Raw genomic sequence first — 27,233 nt, forward strand, 5'->3', positions numbered from 1 at the left:
CCATTACTTGGTATTCCTGCCAGTCAGCTGATGAAGAGGCTGCAGCATTCGGGTGAGTGTTACTGCGTCTTCTCCGGCTTAGGATGTTCATTGGTCACGTCTTGAAAAGGTTCTACACCAACATTGCCACTATACAATGTACGGCGCTGTGCCTGGCACAGACTGAAGCAACCAGAGTGCTCACCTGCATGCCGCAGGCACTTCAAATCATCTGATCGGTGGAGGTCTGCCATTTGGGATCCCCAGCAACCAACTACTGAGGACACCTCCTGAGAACAAGTCATCAATAGTTGATCCCAGGAAAACCCCTTTAAGGAATTCTGTTGCACCAGCTATGGACTTTCCTATGTAAATGGTTTGTTCCTAGAAGAACGGCTCAAAGAAAAACCCTTTGCATGTTTTACTTCGGTGGGTCTGTCCTTTGGAAGATTCCAGGTTTCACAAGCTAAACCGCAACACCAGGTAAAACTGCCGTCAGTCACTAGAACCTTCCACACTTATTCCTTTGTGTCAGCCTTGACTTATCCTGGCATACTATTCATGAACCAGAAGGATCAGGATGAACAGTCCTATTGAAGCTATGAGAAATTCTTCATTACAAGAAATTGCAGAAAGGACGGAAAAAAACCCAAAAACCATGAAGACAAATGACAACAGATTTAACCGTACGAAATATATATTTAATAACCAGCGACCATTGGCAGATACGATATTCATATTAAGAACAATGGTGAACGTACTACATAATGTGCGACATAAAACCTTAGAACTATGGACTCCAGCACCACATGACCACCAGGGACCTGCGTCAGGCGCTCACCGATACCACTTTACTTAGACCAGAGAAGTAGGATTTCTCGCGTTCACTCATCACCTCGAAATGCAGCGGCTGCCGGCAGAAGTTGCATTCTGCGGTGGAGTGTGGCTTCAGGTCCAGACCCACCTCCTTCCAGGTGATCAGCAGCTTCTCTGTGGGACAAAGAGGTTATTGCAACTTCTGGAACTCGGACCTCATTCACTGAGCAGTTTCTGCATAATCACCTTCAAGATCTCTGCTTGCTGGTCTATTGGAAAACTTAGTAATCAGACTGCACCAGAAAACTGTTTTTTTCTGCACCAAAACTTCAGACCCTTTTTAGGTCTCACTTGACCGTCTCGAAAAGGGGCGTGGCCAAGTGGAGTCCGTGTCAATTATTAGTGCGCTTTTTTTTGCACAAACTAATCGGTGTAACTTAAGCCAACCAAGATATGACAAGAGGAGAGTGCCTAAAGCGCAGCGAGATGCGCCAAATTTAATCACTGTCAAACATAACGCAGACTGCCGGTCTCTTCTAGATTTACATAGCCTAAAGTTACGATAGGAATAATACATTTTTTGCCTTTTAAATGGAAGCAAAGGGAGATTTGTCGACCTAAACCTGCTCACACAGCTGAAGGTTCGTCACAAGGTATCAGCGTAAACAATCTACTGAACTAAACTCACAGCTACACAAACGTGTTCTGACCCCAAGCTGATCAATACACCAACAGGTCGCCCGTACAGCCAGGGTGGAGACAAAAGACTAAGGGCGGGTTCATAAGGCTACTAGCACATGGACTTAAGAAGCTGCACCCGAGATCCTTGGGCACAACACATCGGAGAGTACACAGACATCCCACCAAGGTGCGGGACACCACACTCCTACAGGAGTCATTTTCATTCAAAAATTGGACAATAGGACTTATTGAGATTCTTCTTCTTCAACTTGGACAAAAAGTCAGAGTAAAAAACAGAAGCCCACATGAATGCATCCAATTATTTGAATGGGTTCCACTTCCACCCAATTCTCCAAAAAAAAAAAAAAAAAAAAAAAAAAAAAAGGTTGTCCATGTGCAAAAAGCCCAAGACAGAATCTGCTGCAGATCTGCACCAGAAGTGAGCGCTTCCTATAGAAAATCCACCATGTGGGAGCATACCCTAGAAGTTTAAAGGGCTGTCTTTTAAGAAAAAGCTGAATACTACTTTAAAGGGGTGGTCCAGGATTAGAAAAACACAGCCGCTTTTTTCCCTAACACAGCGCCACCCATGTCCATAGGGTTGTGCATGGTATTACAGCCAAGCTCCATTGAAGTGAATAGGAGCCGAGCTACAATACCAGACATTCCACAGACAAGGATGGCGCTGTGTTTGAAAGCAAGCAGTTAGATTTTTCTAACACTGGACAACCCCTTTAAAAGGGGTTGTGCCTTTACAGGCTAGTGGATACCCATGACATATCGTCCAACCACTGCGAATCCAAAAAGGTCCTGACAGGAATGGAACAGAAGATACATGTGAGCCGCCAGTCTATTCAGTTTAATGGGAGCACCGGAGATCGCCACGCGCCTGACTGGCAATTTCAAACACTCCTATTGAAATGAATAGAGCACCATTACGCACTTGTGATGTCTGCGCCATTGAAGTGGGGATCTTCAGGACCTTCGTTCCTGGAACTGGTGGGGATCCCAGCAGTCAGACCCCCGCCAATCAAAGTTATCCCCTATCTTGTGGATAGAGAACTTTATAACTTGGCACAACATCTTTAAATGAGGAGTTGAACGGCACCAATGTTTGCCTGACTCCCATTTACTGTGAATGCAGCGATCCAATCCCACTCCACCTTTATTCACTGGGACTATGGCTCTTGTGTAAAAGGCAGGAGCAATGGCTGGCAGCAAGTAGTCCATGGGACGGCTGTTGGGCACTTTACACCTGATTCATTCCCTTCCCCCCCCCATCTTCCTGCTACATTGCCTAGACTCGGGTGGGGCATTGCAATCCAGCGACCCTCCCATCCCTGCAGCTTCTAGTATTGGCACATACCTAGGAAGTAGCTCATCATCTGGGGTGTGTGGTGCGGGGTGGGTGCGATCCTCAGCAGCTCCTCTCCATGTGGGACCGTGGGATAATTAATTGCTTGTACGTAAATATCGTATTTACTCATCAGTTGGTCGCAAATCTCTGTATTTTTGGCAGCGTCTGCCACCTGGTAGGGAAGAGAATGGAAGATTAAGGGCGACTGCAGGCATAATGTGGTCATCATACAGCAGCATCTTTAGAGGGGACACTGATCACAAGAGCTGACAATCTAACGAGACTTGAGGACACAACATATAATGCACTTCTAATGTAGCTGCAGAATGGGCAGTAACATTGGAGGTTCTCTACCCTTACTTCCATGGCTGTCCAATAATCTGGCATATATATCAGGTCAATATAGGCTATGGGGATTTAGCATATGCAGAAAATACGCTCGTACACATGTATCTGCTGTGTACCTAGTATTTTAGGCACTTTAACATGCAGGACACATATGCCCATGTGAGTGAGCCCTTACGCTCAGTGTGGATTATCAAATCCAAGACCGATACTAACAACCAGTAATTACCCTTCTGCGGTATTACATCGCATCCCTTGATCAGGATCATGTGGGAAGTACCAGGTTGTGCAATCCTCAGCTCCACCCTAGTGTGCCCAGCCGCACCAGCTCCTCCAACACGTGATGCCAGCGCAGTACTCACCCTGATGGGAATGATGTGGCTGGGGCAGTGCACCACGGGGAGGCCGGCGTCCATCAGCATCTGCCGCAGAAGCTTGACGTTCCGCTGGTGCTGGCGCCTCAGAATCTGCCCCTCTTCACTCTTCAGCACCTGCACAGACGCCATAGCTCCAGCCAGCAGCATGGGCGGTAAAGATGTGGTGAAGATGAAGCCGGCAGCGTAGGAGCGGACGGTGTCTATCAGGGCACTGGTACTGGCGATGTAACCACCGACGCAGCCAAATGCTTTACCTGGTGAGGAAAAGATACCGAGTGGTGAATGGAAAGATCTACAACTTCCTGCAAAGACATTTAGCTTTCTTATTTTTTCAAGATCTCCACTTGCTGCCAGTGAAATGAAAGCCCTAATACTGCAGAGTTCCTTTTACTGTGACAGTAGAATCTAATCTGAGACCTATTTTCACTGCGTGATTCTATTAAAATATAACTTATTTCGTAGTGCAGTGATTCCCAACCGGGGCGCCGCGAGAGGCTGCCAGGGGTGCCACGGCTCTCTGGCTGGAAATCACGTCGGAAGGTAGGGGTGCGATTGGGCTTAGATAGAGGAACGGCCCTGTCACACCCCTACCTCTGGATTGGCTGTCATTAGGTGTGCTCGCCGTGCCCTCCGCAGCTCAGTTACTTACCAGCGTGTCCTCTTGCAGCCATGCATGGTCAAGTTAGGGGTGTCGACATAATACTGCTTTGGGGAGAGAGGGGGGAGAGAGGGGGGAGAGAGGGGGGGAGAGAGGGGGGGAGAGAGGGGGGGAGAGAGTCAGAACAAGGGGAGCGGGCAGAGGGCCGAGGTCAGCGCTGGAGCGGCGACAGCAGCACGCAGACCCCAGGGGTGAGTGACAGCTACACTTGCTGGCGTGTAGCTCACTGCAGACCTCGGTGTCTCGACCAGCCAAGGGATTCACACTGTATGGCTTTTGGCCTGCCCTGGAGGGAAACTTCCAGCCCAAGCAAAAAGCATCAAGATACACCAGTGCCTGTTATTACTGGGGAGGGGTAATATTGCTGGGGCTACTGTAGAGTCGCTATAACTATTGGGGCCGCTATAGGGGGTTCGCCTATTACTGCCGGGGCCGCAATAGGGGTCGCCTATTACTGCCGGGGCCGCAATAGGGGTCGCCTATTTAGGGGGTTGCTTTTACTACCGGGGCCACCAATTAAGGGGGTCGCTTTTAATACTGGGGCCACCAATATGGGGGTGGGAAAACTATTACTACATGGGGCAGATTAGTTATGGAATCTATAGTAGCTATAGCAGCAAAGTGGAAGCAATCTGCACAAAACCCGTGTGGATAATGACATGTAGTGCGGGATTTAATTTCGCAGCATGTTAATTTTAAATATAATGTATATCAAAAGCCCATCCAGCGCTCTTCCTTTTGTGTGTGTGTTTTTTTTTTGTTTGTTTTTTTAAACAGCTTATATGGATGGAGGTAAAAAAATCATATGTTGTAATAAGCCACGCCCTTAACCACGCCCCTAACCGCACCCCATATTGGTAGGGGTGCCGCATCGTAAAAATTTTTTCCCAAGGCTGAAAAGGTTGGGAAACACTATTGTAGTGTTTAAAAGTAAAGGCTCTAAAGACAAAACAAATAACATGTGGCGCGTCTCCCTCAGGTCAAAGTGGTGAAGGCCAAAACATTTTTTTTAATTGTGCAACTGGAGACTATAGGCTTTGTCTGCTGCTTTATTACTTCGGTGAACCTCACCACAAACTTTCTCAACCAGTTTTGTTATTTAGTCTGTCCCCCTTTTTTTGACAGCAAGGCAGTTGAAGGTGGCACCTTTAAATATTTTGGCCCACTTGGTATTTGAGCCTGGAAACCATTGAGTTTCCTTGTATTGCTCTGGTTCCCTATCTTTGCCAGCTTGGGACCATCGCCCAAACTGAGGGTGAACTAGTCTATTTTAATGGGACTTATCTTTAAAAAATAGATTCTTATGGATTTGATCCCCATGTAAAGCAGCTTGTCGTGACAGTTGGGGGGGGGGGGGGCTATCATTTATTCCTTCACCTTTCTTTAGGGACTAAAGCAATAGGTCCTTAACCAGTCTATTCGGTTGGAACTAATAACTAGATATAAGCGAGTTCCCGAAGAGCCGGTTATACGGTAGAAACGTATCTAACCAGTTAAACCAGTTGTTATAAAACAAACCAATCGGCTTTGACCAGTCGTTACTATCTAGCTGAATCTAAACTAGTAGTTACCAACTCCGTAGCCTTACATCTTTCAACTGCCCTGGCACTTTACCTAGAAGAAGCATTGTGTATCTAGAGCGAAGGGACCACTATTGAGATCAGCATAACCTGTAAATTCAGGTGGGGGCATTTTATTATATTTCACCTACTTTTTGCTCTTTAAGCACTTTTTTGACCCAATACTTCAGAGTTTGCTTACACTGGATACAAGTTTATTCATCTCATCAGCAACATGTTCAGGGTGATAACTCATCCACCTGTACTGTACTCCCTGCTACTGATGCTTTACCTGTGTGTCAGTCTACAATGAAGTACTAGCATTCTATTCCATCAAATAACTATAAAGTACACACCTGATAAGGAGGAGATGGGTGGGTGCTAAAACTAATGCAACACTTACCCAGAGTGCCAGAGATAATATCCATCTTATTCATGACTCCATCACGATCTCCAATCCCGCCGCCCTGGGCGCCATATAACCCGACCGCATGCACTTCATCCACAAATGTGATGGCTCCATATTCGTGCGCTACATCGCACATCTCCTCCAGGGGGCAGACGGCACCTGCAAAAGAATCATTAACACCTCAGAACAGATGTAAGGAGACAAGGAAGAAGGAAACAGTTTTATAAGAACATGTTTTACGCTCCTCAAACAAACCATCCAATGAGGCAAGAAATCCATTAAACAGAAACAATTAAACTATAAAGGGAGCACTCATCCCCCGAGCGGCACCAGATGTGTGGAAGTGGCAATAGTGGATTTCCCCTTTAAATATACTTCATTTAATATTTGCATAAGTTACACCACCTGACCCAGAATGAGTGACATAGTATGTTAAGGTTTATACGTAATGATTGTTGCTCAAAATTATGAAATTTGCACAATAACAGTTACGTCTAAACGCAAAGCCATTGCGCACTTTTCATTTGTCGCTCAGTTTAAGCCTGCATAGAAATCGCTTATTTCTCGTTATGTCTAAACGCTCCCCGCTTAGTGTGTAACATAGGAATGTGAAGCGCTGAACGAGGACTTAGCAATTCTCAGCAGTGATCGACTGTCTAAACATTCAGCAAGAGCGCCAACAACTAGCGGTGACGACACTCGCGTGCTCATTGTGAGACTCGTTCATGTAAAAGGGGCATTAGTCATTACGTCCATCCAGTTTAGCCTTTGATTTCTAAGCGGGACCACCGCATGTAGTCTACAGGACGACAGCAGCTCCACTGAAGTTACAGCACAGACTGATGACCAATATATGGTCGCACTTCCTGCTGTGTGAATCATATCTACATGTAGACTATAATCCCCGGTTGTCAATTTACTAACATGGAGCAATTGTGCACACAGGAAAGAAAGTTGTGCAAGTGTTATGTAACTGATGCATAAAGTTCCACAATTTCCTTTACTCCTTGCCATTTTCAAGGTCTCAGTTTGCCGTTACAGGATGGAAACGTAGGGGGTAGATTTACTAATGCGATTGCAACTAGACTTACCGCATTATGTAGTATCACACATTATGTAGTATCCATACCTACTTATGGAACACATGCATTTCGCTTCTCAAGGGGGGTGGGGTGTGACTTAGAAAGATTTGTAACTTAAGGGCTTTTCTTCCTTTTTCAACAGATGATCTATCCTCTGGATAGATCATCAGTAACTGATAGACATGGGGGGGGGGGGGGGTGCGCGTGGGTTGGGTTTGCCAGGTCAGTCAGCAAATCAGCCAGCCCACCGTCAGTGAAGCGGGCCAAACAGTCATCAATGGGAGAGCTGCGCAGCTACAGCATTTCCTGCTCCTCTCCAAGCCAAGGCGTGACATCCAGTCCTACTTAGGAGAGGAGCAGTAAAAAGGGAGGGGCAGCACAGAACTCGCATTGATTTTCTAGCACTTCTACTATATGTGCTGACTGCTGGTGACAATGTCTGATGATCAGCTGATGAAAGGGGGTCTTCTGCTTGGGACCTCCATCCAACTACTACTGATCTAGCCAGAGGTTAGGTTAATAGTTTGCACATGCTCCTAAATTCTGGCCAACCAATAGGCTGTATGAACTTAAAGTGTCTAAAGATGCGCCAAATTAAAGGTCCTTTTACACGCTACGATTATCGCTTAAACAACCGCATGACTGAATGAACTGCCGACATTTTTTAATACAATTACATGTGCAGATAATGGCTTTAAATCGCCTACATTCCCCCCCCTCCCCGAGTTGTTTGCTCAGCCAAGCATGCTTGCACATTGTCCTCCATTGCATTAATTATCTTGTATAAGGTCGTATGATCTGTTAATATCGATATTTTACTGTGCAGTCCCTCTATCAGTCCCCATTCTGTTTAATATATTTATCAACGACCTGATACTGAACGGCTCCAAACCACAGCTGAATGACTAGTGCACGACTGCCCGAGTTAACATGTAACGATTATTGCTCACTTTCGGCCGTTTGAACGAATTTTGAGTGATAATTGTTGCGTGTAAAAGGGCCTATAGTCACCATGATTGCTGCTTGCTGGCAATAAAGAAACACATTTACGAGGTTGCAGAATGTTTGTGTAAAGGGTAATAAAATGTAAATCGCTCACCGTCCATGGAATGCACAGTCTCAAACGCCACAATCTTGGGAACGGAGGGGTCGGAATTCTTCAGCAGCTCCCGGAGATGAGAGACGTCATTATGGCGAAAGACGTACTTGGGCACGCGGCTGTTCCGGATCCCCTGGATCATAGAGGCGTGGTTACCAGCATCAGAGTAAATCTCACAACCTGTACGATCAGGATTTAAAGTCAGAGGTCAGCATTCAGCTCATCAATACATTCCTAGATACACATGAGCAGAGGTAACTGCAGTCTACAGCTCCCTGTTATCAGCCTTTTAAAAGTGTGTCTTTCAATGGGATCGCTGTAGAAGCCTCCCTGACTGTGATCAATACTCTATATCACAATATAAAAGGTTCTCAACACCGGAGATATTAGTCACATATCAGCTGCTCCCCTTATAATACTCCAGTAATGATATGTGACTGGTATCAGCCTTTCATCTTATAATGCTCCAGTGCCGATATAATCTTCAGAGTCATTTACATCATATGTGACTGATATCAGACACAGCTCTTAGAACGCTCCAGCAGCAACATAACGTCCAAGGCATGTAGGTTACTGACCCTTAAAAAGCACTGAGCCAAAACCCCTTTAATCCAGTAGGCTGACAGCAGATATTGGCAGCACATCACTGGAAAGGTATAATAGCTCACACAAGGCTGATATTTCATAATCTCCTGGTTGAATATTACACTCCCGTCCTGTTATACAATGCCAAGAGCCAGCGACCAGCAGCTCTCCAGCCAACCGAGGCCTTCAGCCCATGCTGAGCCTTATAGTATCACCCCAGACAGATGGATGTCACGCTCTAGAGCTGCAGGAACCCAACCAAGATGGTGACTCTTAGACCTGCCTGGAAGAGTACAATGGACACACTGAGCATCTAGTCAGAACTTACCCCACCGCAGTCACTTACCGGGCAGCATTTTAGCCAGCGTGAAGAGAGTGGAGTCATTCGCCACGAAGCAGGAGGAGAACAGCAGAGCGGCATCTTTACCGTGCAGGTCGGCCAATTCATTCTCCAGCTCCACATGGAACTTACTTGTCCCCGAGATGTTCCTGGTGCCACCCGCTCCAGCGCCATGTTGTTTCAGGGTCTCCCTATAGAAACATACAAGAGACGAGCGGTTCAGGCCGAGGGAGGGTGGAGCAAGCGCTGCACACATTTAAAAGGGGAACTTCATAAACTAATCCTTAATTAGGTAACTTTCCAAAGGCTTCATGTAATCTTTACACAAGCGGACTGCGGCACAAAGGTCACCCTGCGGCTGGAGGCGTGGAGGCTTTACCTCATACAAACTTCCTCATTGCTTGGCACATATCACTTGCCCAACGTTTTACTAGTCAGTGACAGATGGCTACTGTGGGGCTTCCACTTTACTAGAATAAGGCTTATCTGGATCACCACATCTATTGTGATACCAAGTTTATAAACTTGATAAGCAAAAGATTTTCATTGTGCAGGTTGTTACAAGGCGTAGTAATACCATTATACATCTAGCTATAGATTTTATATTTCTAATTTCAGTATTTTATCCATTAAAACATGCTTTTCTGGAAGAAAAAAAAAAAATAGCTTCATTTTTTGTAAACTATTTTTTTTCCCCTTTAAAACTTTATTGAACTCTGACACTATTTTTAGGTCCCTGAAGATGCAAATCAGTCAAATCGCTGAGATAGTACATTGCATTACTTATAGTGCATTCTACTAAGCCTATGACACCAGCCTATTAGACTGTGCTGGAGCCTAATAGACAGAGTTAAATGGCAGACATGGACACTTGTCATACTTCTGGCTGCCATGGGAACCCATTGGTACCTTACGATGGCACTGTGGGGTGTCAATGGCAGACAGACAGAGACACCCCCCCCCCCCTCCTACCCCCCATCTGCTCACATGCCGCTATTGATTGCGGCATGTAAGGGGTTAAACTGACAGGATCTGCGGTTTCTCTGCTCCCGGTGGTTAGAGCAGAAGCCTGGATGTCAGTCAGCTAAGCCACCGCCTTGCTAAGATGTGCAGATTGAAAGCCCATTTGTGAGGTCAGTAATAAAAAAAAAACAAAAAAAAAAAAAAAAAAAAAGGCCGTATTGTGGTCCCGAAGGGGTTAAGCAATTATCCAGGCTATTAAGCCAAATGTCCACGGCAAGCGCAGATTTTCAATGCGGATATCCGCAGCGGATCATCTTAAGGCCTCCTTACCACGAACGGATTTCCGACGCGTAATTCGCGGCGAAAATCCGCTGCGTTGCCCGCAGCTATTAGGTTCTATTGAACCTAATAGCACAATGCTCACGGTGCGGAATTCCCGTCCTCACCCACGGCATGCTTTATTTGTCGCGGGTTTACCCGCGGCCGGCTCCCATTGCAGTCAATGAAAGCCGTCCGTTCACGCTATCTTCCGTTGTAGCACAGCGGAAGATAGCGTGAAAAAGCTTCCCCGCCTACCACCGCCGCGTCATGTGACGTGGTGGCTGGGGAAGCATCATGCGGGAGCGAGAACGCCGGATCCGCTGGTAAGTATGGGGTCTCTGGGGGGCGCCGTGACGGGCTTCGTCGCGGAATATTCCGCGGCGGAGCCCGTCACGGCCGTGTGCAGCCGGCCTAAAATTGACTTTTAATGGCTTGCGGGTGATCGCAAAAAGATGAATGGAGCCACATCCACATGTGATCCGCGATAAAATAGAGCATGCTGCGATTTTAGATCCACGTGGGGCATCCACAAAGCGCCTAAAAATCAAACCCGCAGGGTTTACTTTCGTTGCGGACGCCCCATTGTTTCCTATGGGCGGCTAGAGCTGCAGATTTAATAAATCAAATGCGCACGTGGACATTGGGCCTTAGACTTCTTAGTGGTAAAGTGAAGCCTGGCTTCTATCTGGGTCATGGCACACATTACCTCCGCCTCCACAAAATTGTGTCTTTATGCAACCATGGCCTTTGTATCACGGACTATAAACAAGACTCTGCGGCGGACGTCACTTATATAAACGCAGTGGGCGCTTTACGAAAGGACGTTTATCTAACTGGGGCCGTGAAAGACGAGAGGAAATTACAAGAGGCAGCGAGACTGACCCAAATCCAGCGGCCCCAATAATAATCAGATTCAGGTCAGACTGTAACATTATCACCCCTTTATCTGATGTGGATGGAGGAACTACTGCAGTGTACTGTGTGGCCCTGGCTCAGAGCCCCGCAGGAGAATAAAAATTATTTTTTTAAAATTTTCATATCCATCTATCACATATATACATACACATACATACATATTATAGCCCTCACTCACAGACTCGCCACTAATTCTCTAACTTCCCAGTGTTGGACAAATGTGAAATTTGGCACAAACATTCTTTAGGTCCTATATAGGAAAAGTAAAGGGGTCGCAACTCGATTATTCAATGCTAAGTGCAAAAGTATTGGCGCCCCTGCATAATGTAACTTCCCGGTGTCGTACAAACATGAAATTTGGCACGACCATTCTTTAGGTTTTAAATAGGAAAAGTAAAGCGGTCACAATTTGAAAATTCAATGCTAAGTGCAAAAGTATTGCACCCCTGTGTAATATACCTAATCTAATTCTCTAACTTCCCAGTTTCATACAAACCTAAAATTTAGCGCAACCATCCTTTAGTTCCTATATAGGAAAAGTAAAAGGGGGTCACAACTCGATTATTTAATGCCAAGTGCACCCCTATGTTATATAACTTCTCGTGTTGTACAAGCGTGAAGTTTGGCGAGAGCATTCTTTAGTTCCTACATGAGGAGAGTAGGAGGGATGGCACATTCAGCAGAGGGACATCGGTACATGCAGCCTGTGGAGAATCTAACGCTCCACTATGCGTATACATATTTTATTCCTCGGTTCCTCTAAAGTAATCACCACTTCATAAAATTTTCCATGCAAACAACACGTAAACACCTGTATCAAATTAACTCGGGCGCGGCTGGATATATCAGCTAGTCACCCTATTTTATAGGTCACATGCCGAGATGAGCAGCTACAGTACAGAAATGGTCATCATGCAATGAAGTTATGGATTTAGTCTTAAAGGGAACCTGTTACCTAAAGGATTCCTTTCAATCCACCATAGACAGCGTTAAGTATGACAAGCAGAGCACACGTGCTTTTACCCCGGAGGCCCATTAGCAGAAATTCTTACTTTTGAAAGTAGTGCGCCCGCTACACAAACAATCCGCCTTGAGTCAAAAAGGGCGACACCATAAGACCTCCAAAATCAGCACGTCCCTGTCATAACCCGTCCCCTACGCCCACTCGTCACCTCACCATGTATGCATGTCAGCGCTAAAGTCTTGAGGGGGTAGTCTGCCCCTCCGGTCAGGTCTTCTGATACAGGCGCAGAGTGCCTGTAAAGTTTAGATACACGCCTTGCTTCACTGTGCATGCGCTGGGAAGACGCGGCTGGAGGGGCACACAGCGCCAATGTGCATACCGAGGGAAGCAGCGAGCGGGAGGAGAGGGTATGGCAGTGATGTGCCAAATCAGAGGGATCTTGAGGCGGCCTGTGACTCAAGGCAGATGATTTGCATACAGGATGTGCTACTTTCAGGGCGTTTTCACATGGGCAAGTGCAATGTTTATTTCTATATATAAATAACTCGCATGAAAGTCTCATCTGCACGCAAGTGTGATTCGATTTTTAATTTTTTTATAGCGCCCATAAAAAAAGTATAAGCGATATCGTGCAATTTTGGCATGGTGTATTTTTTTCTGCTGACGTTCATTCCATTAATTTGGAAGCTCTGACCTTTGCTGATGCGGCAGTACTAAATAGGTTTTGTTTCTTAAATTTGGAATATGAGAAGTTGTTTTTTTGTTTTTTTTTACTTTTAGTACAGTCATAATCTTATTTTTCACACCCATAGGGGACTTGAACTTGCAATTATTTGATCACTTATACCATATACTGCAATACAGGCCATTTCTGCCAGCATTCTATCAGGACAAACTACAGGCATAACTATATGGCAACCTTCAGGGCTTTCAGAAGGCTCTGGACTGCCATGACAACTGAAGCAATCAAACAGTGAAGGAGCTGCTTGGAACCCCCAAACTCTGATTGGGGCAATTCAATGCCGCTGTCAAAACAACAACAACGCTGATCTCAGCTGTTAGTGGGCATCAGCTGTCAAGGACAGCTGGTACCTGTTATGTATGCAGAAGGCTCATGATCCCCGACACAGGAGAATGTATGTGTACAACCCAAAACGTCAATGGTGACACCCAGCTTTCCCAGGATCAGATAACTAGGCGACTAATGAATAACACTTCAAGGATTTTTCTTAAAACTTGTTGAAATGGGCAAGAAAAGCCAAAAAGTGAAACTCACATGACGGCTCCGACTACTTTCGGATGGCGGCTCATCCCCAGGTAATCATTGCTGCACCAGACCGAAACAGTCTTCTTAGTGATCAGCGAATCCGAATAGTCATCAGCCATGGGAAACACCTGAGCGCGCCGGTTGACGGTCTTGAAGACGCGGTAGGTGTGATCCTCTTTCTTTTCTTCTATTTTTTTTTCAAAGAAGCGGTCGTATTGGAAAGTGCGCACAGCTTTAAGAGAGAAAAAAATGTATATAAAAGCCATAAATAGAGGATTACACTGAACATTATTCTGTAGAGGTTTCACTTGCTGTATTGTGCAATCTAATTACAAGGTAAATACTGTCTCGGGGGTGGAGAACGCCCACCGTGATCCTGTCCACACACCAGGCTCGTCTTACCAGCTCAGTTATGTAATAATGATTAATTAGTACTGAAGGATTCAGCAGCCGAACAATAAAGGAATTAAACCTTATTTCTATATCGCAGGGTTTAAGTTCTCTGGATACAACCTGCAGGGTAAAGAATGGAGGTTTTTGTAATATATATGTATAGAGGTGATCCCGGATTTATTCTTGACATCCCAAACCTCCATTCCTTACACTGCGGGCTGCATCCAGAGAACTTGTAAGTGTTATTAGAGTCCTAATTAATCTTTGGGAGTTTTAGTAAGGGCCGAAGGGGACACTTACCTCTCGGCATGTTGTCCTGGAGGAGATGAGACACCAGCTCAGGCTTTGGGAATTGCTCCAAGACTCCCATCTTCCTCTGCAGCTTTGGTTTAGACATGGCCGCCTCCACTGCAGGTGACGAGTTCACATCTGAAAGACAATACAGGAAGGGGTGTCAAATAAAAGGTAATCCACTGACAAAGCAGTGAGAATAGAATGCGAGCCGAGCCCATTGTTGTACTGCCACATATTAATCTCTGCAGCTATAAAGAGGGAGCAGCCAAGGAGTGAAAACAGCGATGAAAGCCACAAGCAGCACATTATAAAGAGCAGTAATGGCGGTCAGATTTATGGCCACTCTCAGTGCTGCAAGAAGTAACTGAAGACAATGGCGCACATTGTGGTGGTCCGCTGCGGCGCAGTACATACCCTTCCTCAGGCTCTGCATTTCGTGTACGTCCTCCTGTAAGGCAAGGCTGGCCTTGCGGAATACGCTGCTGTTCTCCTGACTCAGCTGAGCAGCCAGGAAGGGGCACTTTGAGGCACTCTGACTGCTGCTGGCAGCTCCAGGGTGGTCAGCCGGTGTATGGGTCGCAGTGGAGGGGGCAGCCGCTGCAGTCATTGGAGGCTCAACATCTGGCAAAGACAAAATTAACATTTTTGATGTAGGTTCTCCATAACTGAATTATTAGCCAGTCGTAGAAAGGACTATAAACCTCGGAGTGCTGTATTCAAGCATATGGTTTGCTACAAAACTTACCACTTGTATCCATAAGCAGCGGCGCCCCAAGCCTTTAATCAAGACATGTCTGAAGTGACAGATTAATATTGTCCCTCTTAGTGCCCTTATAGTAATCAGATCCTTCATAATGCCCCTCATAGTCATAGTGACCCCCAATAGTACTACTGGGGCCATTAAGGGATCACTATTAATAGTGACCCCTATAGCAGCTCCAGTAGTAATAGTGACCCCCTATAGCAGCTCCTTTCCAATCCAACTTGTATCCTGGTTTTCCTAGTGGGCTTACTCTTTTTCTGCTGTTATACAACGGCGCTATATGCTGGCTAGGGCCAGTATTGCATGAGGTGACACGTTGGATAGGCTCCGACAGCAGAGAGGCTGGCAATATACAGTAAGAGAACTCCGACGGGCGTCTTCCAACATCGGAGCTGTACAGCCTTAAATCATAATGTCTTTAGACGTCAGACAGTGGGTTGGAAAGGGTTAATGGACCACCAGCTGGGCAACAACCCAACAAGCATTGAACGCTCTCCATCTGCAGCTCCTGTCCGGCGGCCACCACTACTGTAATCCATCTGACCTATGACCTGTCCCCTAGTAGTTGTGCAGGAACACAGGTGTGAGGGGAGAGATCAGGGGGTCGCAGACTGATAACAACAGCAGCAGCCATTAGCCAGGAGCTGTGGATGGAGCAAGTTCAGTTCTTGTTGGGTTGCTGCTCAGCTGACTTACAGATCATTAATATGGCCGGTAAAAAATAAATACTCTCCGGGTCAGTGACTCAATGGCTGGGTGGCAACCTTAGTGCTGCCCGTCTAGGATCCTGCAAACTGCCGCCTGAGGCAGCAGTCTCGTGTTGCCTCATGGTAGGGTGCCTCTGCCCATAGGTATAATTGGTCAAATTAGTTCAGAGGTGCCGGCTTCTCTATGTCTGTAGGACAGTAGTATACCACGCGTCTCTGTACCACAATTAGTATGTCCAACATATGCATTGTTTTTATATGCTAATAGGAAGGGCATGGAAGCATAAAGCTGTAGGTTTTCATATGTTAAACGTGTACTTTTTGTTCTCAAAATGTCTGAAAAACGTGTTAAACTGCAAAGAAAAAGAAAAGTAGAACATTTAAACCGGACACAGATGTGTGGAAATACGCCTTCTACCCCATTTGTTTAATATAAAAAAATGAACGGAAGCACGTGGAAAGAATTCAGTTTTTTGGTGAAAACCCATTGAAATCAATGAGTTTTTTGCCTTCGTTGCATCAACATTGTGGGGTCTGAACTGGAAGGACCTGTGTGTTTTCGGCCCGTTACCATGTTACCTTGTGCTGCCCTGGCCTAGAAACATGACTGAACAAACCGTGAAATGAGCTTCATTCAACTCTGTATCCAAACAACTAGAATAGAACGTTAGATACATTGTTGCAACACGGAGTGACCAGCACAAAGCGCAGAACGCCATGAACTTCCCGGGAGGTGCAGAAGCTTCGGGAAGGCAAAAGAAAAAAAAAAACGAATGAAATATTAACCCAAGAACTGGTTTACCCCCAGCGCTGTCACAGCTCAGGTGCACCGCAGTTCACAGATTAGCCTGATCCAGAGCCAAGGAGATGCTGATCTCTGGCACACTTCATCGGGCGCGATGCCAGGAAGGGTCGGACTCAGGAATTTGCACACAGCTGGCAGAACTTCACTAACCCTACAGAGTTTAGGATTGCAAGAGACAAAGTGGGGCAGCTCTGTGCCAGATACAAGATTTCATCCACCAGCTGCAGGACACACAACACTGAAAAAAACGGACACGGCGTGGATTTAAGATCCGCACCGCATGTCAATTTCGCAACAAAGGGTGCAGTTTTTGCTGCAGAATTTCCACCTCAGAATGCCCACTGCGGACCTTCCGCAGCAAATTCGTCCCGCACTGACGAAGCCCAAGGGTGAATGCCCACGAACGGATTTCTTCCACGTTTCCCACAGCGGAAATCCACGCGTGAATTCCGGGGCTATTAGGTCCTATTGAACCTAATATCTTTCTGCCTGTCAGTGCTCACATGCGGAATTCTACCGCAGATTTCCGCAGCGGGAAATAAATCGCGGCATGTTCTATTTGCCGTGGATTTATGCCACGGAAGATCTCCATTAATTATTTTTAATTGCAGTACTCCCACAGCGTAAATCCGTGGGCGTGTGCCGTGACGCTCGTGGGCATGAGCTCTAAGAGTGGAGCTTGCATAGAAGGGCAGGGACTCCAGTGGCGCAGCATTAGAGACGTTTCTATTTACATAGACTGTTGGATTAAAGGGAATCTAAGAGCAGGGATGTTTACAGACCAGATAACTGCTACTTTATCAAATCCAACTTCACACATTTCTACAGCAGTCTGACAATCAGGGACATTTGATAATCCAGCACCTCCATTATAGTGTTTGCGGCACAATTAGAAGTTATTCCCCATTCACAGAATAGCCGTAGAATAAGGGATAACTTGCGGATTGGTGGGGGTCCCACCGCTGAGAGCCCTGCTGATCTCAAGAATGGGACTCTGATGTCCCGCTCTCCTCTGCGCAGCGAATGGAGCGGTGGCCAAGCACGCACGGTCAGCACTCCATTCATTTCAACTGGACTGACAGAAACAGCCCAGCAGCACCCACTGCAGTACCTCTGTAGTCACACTGGCAGTGAATGGAGCACTAGTGCACTCGCATGACCAGCGCTCCAGTTTCATCTGCAGACTTGAGACCACTGCACTACCCATGCACCATCGTCCATTATGACAGCATGGCAATGGGGAGCCGTTACTATAAAAAGTCCATCCCCGGACTCCATGGAACATGCCCTATGAGCATCATAACTTAGTTTATGGCGCTCAAAGGGTGCGACAGGTTCCCTTTAAGTTAATTAAGCCCTAACCTACTAAGAGTTTTCGAACAGAATTAGTACTTTTCATGCCTGATCTCAGCTGAGGCCATAACAGGGCGACATGTAACCTTTGTGTCACTCCCACTGTGATCCAAGAGTAATCTGCTGGTGAGGCCGCTTATCACTCTCATTTACAGTCTTAGTGAAGGGTGAGCAAACAAGGCAAGAACATTCCAGAAGTCCAATGCTCAGAGGGTTAAAGGGTGAAAATCACAACACGGCCAGATAAGGTGGTAATAGATGAGAAGTGCCAATCACACAGGGCATAGGGGCTGGGCACTATAAACTGAGGCTGCAGCCCCTGAGGTGGTCACAAGACAATGGAGGGTCACTAGAGGCCTTGTATTCTAGTAAAGCGATTCCAAGAACCTCATGGAATTGTTAGTTAAGCAATTGTTTATCATGATTAAATGGATGGTAACTACTACCCCCAGCATCTATAGACGATATTCTGCACATTACAGGCTGCTGATCTTACTGCGATTGCTGCCCGACGTCTCCTTGGTCTCCTGGTGGTGCACGGCGGACGTGCTCAGCTGGGCACTGGCCAGGGGTCGAGGCGCCATCATCACAGGGCAGTTCTGGGCGTAAGAGATCAGAGATTTTCCAGCTTTCTGCAAGAAGGTCTGCGAGACCCTGGAGAGGAAAGGGCAGCGGCGGACGATCGCTTCCATCGTGGTCACTGGATCTATGAGGAAGACAAGAGTCAGTATCACCGCAGGTCACACAGGATAAAACTCAATTCTGACAGCAGCATTTAAATGGCCGGTCGCCCATCTGTGATGGGAGTGCCAGGTGCCGTTCGGCTGGCAGGGCTGTCGTGTATTTCTGCCTATGAAGTGATTTAATAGAATTCTGGCAAAGAGTTCATATACTGCAATACTAAATTATTGCAATTTTTGGTATAAGTGATCAAACAGTCGCAAGTTCAAGTCTCATATGGGGACAAAGAACCAAAATCATGATACGGACCATTTCACAATAGTGGGTTTTGCAGTTTTGTGGTGGGAGCTACAAAATGGAAAGAAAAAAAAGTTTCCATTTTTCCTGCCGGTAGAAATGACCGAAGCCCTGAAGCCTTTGTGCTTCACTTCACTCCGGTTTTGTTTCTTTAGCACCACACTGGAACGAGAGCGCAGACACACCGAGCCGAAAACATTTAGCATCGCCTCAGCCAGAAATGTCTGATCTAGCAGAGCAACACATTATCCTGCAGGAGGCGTAACAACAAGTCACACAATGCCAGAATTGTACTTTTTTGGTCTCCATCGCCAAGAAAAAAATTAAATAAAAAAAAAAGTAATTAAAAACTTGCACTGCCCAGTACATAGCTATAATGGAAATCTGCATCCAATGTTTATCAATACTGTGGCCAGATATGCACATCTGTTTGTATCGGAATCTCCATGCTTGTTTATAATGTACTTTATTTCCACTGTGAAAATTAATAAAATATTTGTTTTAAAAACTTGCGCTGCCCTCCAAGGTGGCACCGATGTGAAGCTACAATCACCCTGCAAGCAGCCCCGATGCAAAGACACGTCCGACCGCGGCGGCAGGAAGAGCAAACAAATAATACAATCAGAGAACATTTGGTCCCGCTGTCCTAGTGCAGGTCCGTGCGACCCTCATGTGATATTCGCAGCAGTGTGCCCCCCATCCCCCAAAGATGGCAGAATCGCATTATTCTTGTCATTTCACCCCCTTACAATGTCCTAAAAAAAGTGGTAAAAGTTTCCATCATATTACTGAAAAATACAAACTTGTCCCACCAAAAACACGGAGCCCCCGGACAGCGATGTCACGCGTAAAAAGTGAAGCGGGTTTTTTTATTTTCATTTTTTGGGGGGCGGGGGATAAAGAGAGAAAAATATAAATTAAAAAAAATAATAAAAATTCCCCCATAACCGTATTCTAGCGCATATTCCATGCGGGGGTTTCGCGCAGGTAAGACACAGTAACAATCTCTAGATTGTTTTCAATGGTGCCTCGTACAAAAACCACCACGGCACCACTTTGGCACATATTACGCATGTACACACCCCTAGACAGCGTATGGGGACCGTCAGCAGGCAGCGAGGGCGCAACACACCGCTTACATGCTGTGGGCTCCCGCACTGCTGTAACCCACCTGTGTGAGCGCCAAGGGCATGAAACACCAATAATTTACCAAAATCACACATTAAATACATCATTCAGCCAGAGAACAGTGGGGGAAAAACTGAGCTTACATTAACCCCTTATGAGACCCCTCATTAACCCTTTATCAGACCCCCCCCCCATTAACCCCTTATCAGACCCTCTATTAACCCCTTATGAGACCCCTCATTAACCCTTTATCAGACCCCCCCCCCCCATTAACCCCTTATCAGACCCCCTATTAACCCCTTATCAGACCCCCATTAACCAACATTTAGTGGGGGAAAAACACAAATCTGATAAAAGATACGAGTCCTATAAAGAAGCGGCCGTACGAGGCGCCCTCTGACCCTCCCTGCAGGGGTCCAATCAGCGGTCAGCCCCTGCGGTGGTACTACAACTCCCAGCAGGGCTCTACAGGCGGGTGTTCGGGTCACTCACACTCCTTATGCGGTGCTTGACGCTCTCGGGAATCCCTGCGATCTGTGACAAGCGCCGCAATGTCACCAGGTGAAGAAGGGTCTTCCGGCTGACGGGCGCGCCTATTGGTCCATGCCCCTCTACCCTACCGACCAATCAGCTCCAGAAAGATGACCTTCTCCAACCAATCACAGCGCCACTACGTGTGACGTCATTCATCCGAGTCTCCCATTTAACCCCTGTCTAACAGCGGCTCCCGGTGTGTACGGGGCGCAATAAGGGGCGTGTCAGTCGTGCGGATCCGGTGGAGGGAGTCTCCTGCCGTTATAATCTATCAGATCATTGCAAATCATCAATCTCTTTGGGAGCAAACAAGTGTCCCGATATGCATAAAACGGAGAGCCGGACAGCCCGGGCAGCGCACATTGTTAGCGTTAGCGCTCTGGGAATAGCAGCAGCACAAATAATAGCGATCAGATAGTAGGGATACCACCAAAAATACTGAACGATGTAGAAGGGGTGTGGTCAGAGGCGTGGCTTATCAGAACATACTATTTTATCACTCAGTGGCCCCAGTAGTAATAGCGCCCCCTTTCAGTGGTCATAGTGCACCCTCTTATTGCCAGCGATAGTAATGATGCGCCTCCTTAATGACCCCCATAATAATAGTGACCCCAATAGTAATCATGTGCCCCCTTAATGTCCCTTATAGTAATAGTGACCCCAATAGTAATGGTGCGCCTCCTTAGTGTCCCCTATAGTAACAGTGACCCCAATAGTAATGATGCGCCTCCTTAATGTCACCTATAATAATAGTGACCCCAATAGTAAGGATGTGCCCACTTAATGTCCCCCATAGTAACAGTGACCCCAATAGTAATGGTGCGCCTCCTTAATGTCCCCTATAGTAACAGTGACCCCAATAGTAATGGTGCGCCTCCTTCATGTCCCCTACAGTAACAGTGACCCCAATAGTAATGATGTGCCCCCTTAATGACCCCTATAGTAATAGTGACCTCAGTAGTAATGGTGCACCTCCTTAATGTCCCCTATAGTAATAGTGACCCCAATAGTAATGGTGCGCCTCCTTAATGTCACCTATAATAATAGTGACCCCAATAGTAATGATGTGCCCCCTTAATGTCCCCTATAGTAACAGTGACCCCAATAGTAATGGTGCGCCTCCTTAATGTCCCTTATAGTAATAGTGACCGCAATAGTAATGATGCGCCCCTGTAATGTCCCCTATACTAATAGCGACCTCAATAGTAATGTTGCGCCCCATAATGTCCCCTATAGTAATAGTGACCCCAACAGTAATGCTGTGCCTCCTTAATGTCCCCTATAGTAATAGTGACCCCAATAGTAATGGTGCACCTCCTTAATGTCCCCTATAGTAACAGTGACCCCAATAGTAATGTTGTGCCTCCTTAATGTCCCCCATAGTGACGTCAGCAGTGATGGTGTGCCTCCTTAATTTCCCCTACAGTAATAGTGACCCCAATAGTAATGGTGCGCCTCCTTAATGTCCCCTATAGTAATAGTGACCTCAGTAGTAATGGTGCGCCTCCTTAATGCCCCCTATAGTAATACTGACCCCAATAGTAATGGTTCGCCTCCGTAATGTCCCCTATACTAATAGTGACCTCAGTAGTAATGGTACACCTCCTTAGTGTCCCCAATAGTAACAGTGACCCCAATTGTAATGGTACACCTCCTTAATGTCCCCTATAGTAATAGTGACCCCAATAATAATGATGTGCTCCGTTAAAGTCCCCTATAGTAATAGTGACCCCAATAGTAATGATGCGCCCCCGTAGTTTCCCCTATACTAATAGTGACCCCAATAGTAATGATGCGCCTCCTTAATGTCCCCTATAGTAATAGTGACCCCAATAGTAATGATGCGCCCCGTAATGTCCCTTATAGTAATAATGATCTCAATAGTAATGATGCGCCCCCGTAGTGTCCTCTATAGTAATAGTGACCCCAATAGTAATGGTGCGCAACCTTAATGTCCCCTATAGTAACAGTGACCCCAATAGTAATGTTGTGCCTCCTTAATGTCCCCCATAGTGAACTCAGTAGTAATGGTGTGCCTCCTTAATGTCCCCTATAGTAATAGTGACCTCAGTAGTAATGGTGCGCCTCCTTAATGTCCCCTACAGTAATAGTGACCCCAATAGTAATGGTGCGCCTCCTTAATGTCCCCTATAGTAATAGTGACCTCAGTAGTAATGGTGCGCCTCCTTAATGCCCCTATAGTAATAGTGACCCCAATAGTAATGGTGCGCCTCCTTAATGTCCCCTATAGTAATAGTGACCTCAATAGTAATGGTGCGCCTCCTTAATGCCCCCTATAGTAATAGTGACCCCAATAGAAATGGTGCACCTCCTTAATGTCCCCTATAGTAATAGTGACCTCAGTAGTAATGGTACACCTCCTTAGTGTCCCCAATAGTAACAGTGACCCCAATTGTAATGGTACACCTCCTTAATGTCCCCTATAGTAATAGTGACCCCAATAATAATGATGTGCCCCGTTAAAGTCCCCTATAGTAATAGTGAACTCAGTAGAAATGGTGTGCCTCCTTAATGTCCACTATAGTAATAGTGACCTCAATAGTAATGATGCGCCCCCGTAGTGTCCCCTATAGTAATAGTGACCACAGTAGTAATAGTGCACCTCCTTAGTGTTCCCTATAGTAATAGTGACCCCAATAGTAATTGTGCCCCCCCCCTCATGTCCCCTATAGTAATAGTGAACTCAGTAGTAATGGTGTGCCTCCTTAATGTCCCCTATAGTAATAGTGACCTCAATAGTAATGATGCGCCCCCGTAGTGTCCCCTATAGTAATAGTGACCTCAGTAGTAATGGTGCGCCTCCTTAATGTCCCCTATAGTAATAGTGACCCCAATAGTAATGATGCGCCCCCGTAATGTCCCCTATAGTAATAGCGACCTCAATAGTAATGATGCGCCCCATAATGTCCCCTATAGTAATAGTGACCTCAGTAGTAATGTTGCGCCTCTTTAATGTCCTCTATAGTAATAGTGACCCCAACAGTAATGGTGTGCCTCCTTAATGTCCCTTATAGTAATAGTGACCCCAATAGTAATGATGTGCCCCCTTAATGACCCCTATAGTAATAGTGACCTCAGTAGTAATGGTGCACCTCCTTAATGTCCCCTATAGTAATAGTGATCTCAGTAGTAATGGTGCGCCTCCTTAATGCCCCCTATAGAAATAATGACCCCAATAGTAATGGTGCGTTTCCTTAATGTCCCCTATATTAATAGTGACCTCAGTAGTAATGGTACACCTCCTTAGTGTCCCCAATAGTAACAGTGACCCCAATTGTAATGGTACACCTCCTTAATGTCCCCTATAGTAGTAGTGACCCCATTAATAATGATGTGCCTCGTTAAAGTCTCCTATAATAATAGTGACCTCAGTAGTAATGGTGTGCCTCCTTAATGTCCCCTATAGTAATAGTGACCTCAGTAGTAATGGTGCGCCTCCTTATTGCCCCCTATAGTAATAGTGATCCCAATAGTAATGGTGCGCCTCCTTAATGACCCCAATAGTAATAGTAACCTCAGTAGTAATAGTGCACCTCCTTAATGACCCCTATAGTAATAGCGACCTCAGTAGTAGTGGTACGCCTCCTTAATGACCCCCATAGTAATAGTGACCTCATTAGTAATAGTGCACCTCCTTAATGTCCCCTATACTAATAGTGACCTCAGTAGTAATGGTACGCCTCCTTAGTGTCCCGTATAGTAATAGTGACCCCAATAGTAATGATGTGCCCCCTTAATGACCCCTATAGTAATAGTGACCTCAGTAGTAATGATGCACCTCCTTAATGTCCCCTATAGTAATAGTGACCCCAATAGTAATGATGCGCCCCCGTAATGTCCCCTATAGTAATAGCGACCTCAATAGTAATGGTACGCCTCCTTTATGTCCCCCAAAGTAATAGTGATCCCAATAGTAATGGTGTGCTTTCTTAATATCCCCTATAGTAATAGCGACCTCAGTAGTAATGGTACGCCTCCTTAATGTCCCCTATAGTAATAGTGACCTCAGTAGTAATGTTGCGCCTCTTTAATGTCCCCTATAGTAATAGTGACCCCAACAGTAATGGTGTGCCTTCTCAATGTCCCTTATAGTAATAGTGACCCCAATAGTAATGATGTGCCCCCTTAATGACCCCTATAGTAATATTGACCTCAGTAGTAATGGTGCACCTCCTTAATGTCCCCTATAGTAACAGTGACCCCAATAGTAATGGTGTGCCTCCTTAATGACCCCAATAGTAATAGCGACCTCAGTAGTAATGGTACGCCTCCTTTATGTCCCCCAAAGTAATAGTGATCCCAATAGTAATGGTGTGCTTTCTTAATATCCCCTATAGTAATAGCGACCTCAGTAGTAATGGTACGCCTCCTTAATGACCCCCATAGTAATAGTGACCTCATTAGTAATAGTACACCTCCTTAATGTCCCCTATACTAATAGTGTCCTCAGTAGTAATGGTACGCCTCCTTAGTGTCCCCTATAGTAACAGTGACCCCAATAGTAATGGTGCGCCTCCTTAATGTCCCTTATAGTAATAGTGACCCCAATAGTAATGATGTGCCCCCTTAATGACCCCTATAATAATAGTGACCTCAGTAGTAATGATGCACCTCCTTAATGTCCCCTATAGTAATAGTGACCCCAATAGTAATGATGCGCCCCTGTAATGTCCCCTATACTAATAGCGACCTCAATAGTAATGTTGCGCCCCCATAATGTCCCCTATAGTAATAGTGACCCCAACAGTAATGGTGTGCCTCTTTAATGTCCCCTATAGTAATAGTGACCCCAACAGTAATGGTGTGCCTCCTCAATGTCCCTTATAGTAATAGTGACCCCAATAGTAATGATGTGCCCCCTTAATGACCCCTATAGAAATATTGACCTCAGTAGTAATGGTGCACCTCCTTAATGTCCCCTATAGTAATAGTGACCCCAATAGTAATGGTGCACCTCCTTAATGTCCCCTATAGTAATAGTGACCCCAATAGTAATGGTGCACCTCCTTAATGTCCCCTATAGTAACAGTGACCCCAATAGTAATGATGCGCCTCCCTGATGTCCCCCATAGTGACCTCAGTAGTAATGATGCGCCTCCTTAATGACCCCAATAGTAATAGTAACCTCAGTAGTAATAGTGCACCTCCTTAATGTCCCCTCTAGTAATAGCCACCTCAGTAGTAATGGTACGCCTCCTTTATGTCCCCCAAAGTAATAGTGATCACAATAGTAATGGTGTGCTTTCTTAATATCCCCTATAGTAATAGCGACCTCAGTAGTAATGGTACACCTCCTTAATGACCCCCATGGTAATAGTGACCTCATTAGTAATAGTACACCTCCTTAATGTCCCCTATACTAATAGTGACCTCAGTAGTAATGGTACGCCTCCTTAGTGTCCCCTATAGTAACAGTGACCCCAATAGTAATGGTGCGCCTCCTTAATGTCCCTTATAGTAATAGTGACCCCAATAGTAATGATGTGCCCCCTTAATGACCCCTATACTAATAGTGACCTCAGTAGTAATGATGCACCTCCTTAATGTCCCCTATAGTAATAGTGACCCCAATAGTAATGATGTGCCCCTGTAATGTCCCCTATACTAATAGCTACCTCAATAGTAATGTTGCGCCCCCATAATGTCCCCTATAGTAACAGTGACCCCAATAGTAAAGATGCGCCTCCCTGATGTCCCCCATTGTGACCACAGTAGTAATGATGCGCCTCCTTAATGACCCCAATAGTAATAGTAACCTCAGTAGTAATAGTGCACCTCCTTAATGTCCCCTCTAGTAATAGCGACCTCAGTAGTAATGGTACGCCTCCTTTATGTCCCCCAAAGTAATAGTGATCCCAATAGTAATGGTGTTCTTTCTTCATATCCCCTATAGTAATAGCGACCTCAGTAGTAATGGTACGCCTCCTTAATGACCCCCATAGTAATAGTGACCTCATTAGTAATAGTACACCTCCTTAATGTCCCCTATACTAATAGTGACCTCAGTAGTAATGGTACGCCTCCTTAGTGTCCCCTATAGTAACAGTGACCCCAATAGTAATGGTGCGCCTCCTTAATGTCCCTTATAGTAATCGTGACCCCAATAGTAATGATGTGCCCCTGTAATGTCCCCTATACTAATAGCGACCTCAATAGTAATGTTGCGCCCCCATAATGTCCCTTATAGTAATAGTGACCCCAACAGTAATGGTGTGCCTCCTTAATGTCCCCTATAGTAATAGTGACCCCAATAGTAATGATGCGCCCCGTAGTGTCCCCTACAGTAATAGTGACCCCAATAGTAATGGTGCACCTCCTTAATGTCCCCTATAGTAACAGTGACCCCAATAGTAATGTTGTGCCTCCTTAATGTCCCCCATAGTGACCTCAGTAGTGATGGTGTGCCTCCTTAATTTCCCCTACAGTAATAGTGACCCCAATAGTAATGGTGCGCCTCCTTAATGCCCCCTATAGTAATACTGACCCCAATAGTAATGGTTCGCCTCCTTAATGTCCAATATACTAATAGTGACCTCAGTA

The 27,233-nt window shown here is 45.8% G+C and overlaps 1 protein-coding gene across 1 annotated transcript; it reads right to left on the minus strand.

The window, feature by feature from the left end:
• Positions 1-658: 658 nt before the first annotated feature.
• ALAS1 (5'-aminolevulinate synthase 1) lies at positions 659-20,766 on the minus strand. Its single transcript, XM_066596947.1, has 11 exons — positions 20,631-20,766; positions 18,529-18,738; positions 14,819-15,025; positions 14,411-14,539; positions 13,727-13,949; positions 9,294-9,478; positions 8,363-8,542; positions 6,176-6,340; positions 3,541-3,809; positions 2,843-3,005; positions 659-969 (listed from the first exon to the last, which is right to left on the minus strand). The coding sequence occupies exons 2-11, from the start codon at positions 18,722-18,724 to the stop codon at positions 809-811; spliced, it is 1,878 nt and encodes a 625-aa protein (XP_066453044.1). The 5' UTR covers positions 18,725-18,738; positions 20,631-20,766; the 3' UTR covers positions 659-808.
• Positions 20,767-27,233: the final 6,467 nt, after the last annotated feature.

The sequence above is a fragment of the Eleutherodactylus coqui genome, chromosome 3, assembly GCF_035609145.1.
Source record: "Eleutherodactylus coqui strain aEleCoq1 chromosome 3, aEleCoq1.hap1, whole genome shotgun sequence".
NCBI lineage: Eukaryota > Metazoa > Chordata > Amphibia > Anura > Eleutherodactylidae > Eleutherodactylus > Eleutherodactylus coqui.

Excerpts from the sequence above, each read along its gene's own strand:
- ALAS1 (XM_066596947.1), bottom strand. The coding sequence starts at position 18,724 with ATGGAAGCGATCGTCCGCCGCTGCCCTTTCCTCTCCAGGGTCTCGCAG. Across the intron at positions 15,026-18,528 it reads GACGTCGGGCAGCAATCGCA|ATGTTGAGCCTCCAATGACT; the intron begins GTAAGATCAGCA and ends TGTCTTTGCCAG. Across the intron at positions 3,006-3,540 it reads GCCACATCATTCCCATCAGG|GTGGCAGACGCTGCCAAAAA; the intron begins GTGAGTACTGCG and ends CTTCCCTACCAG.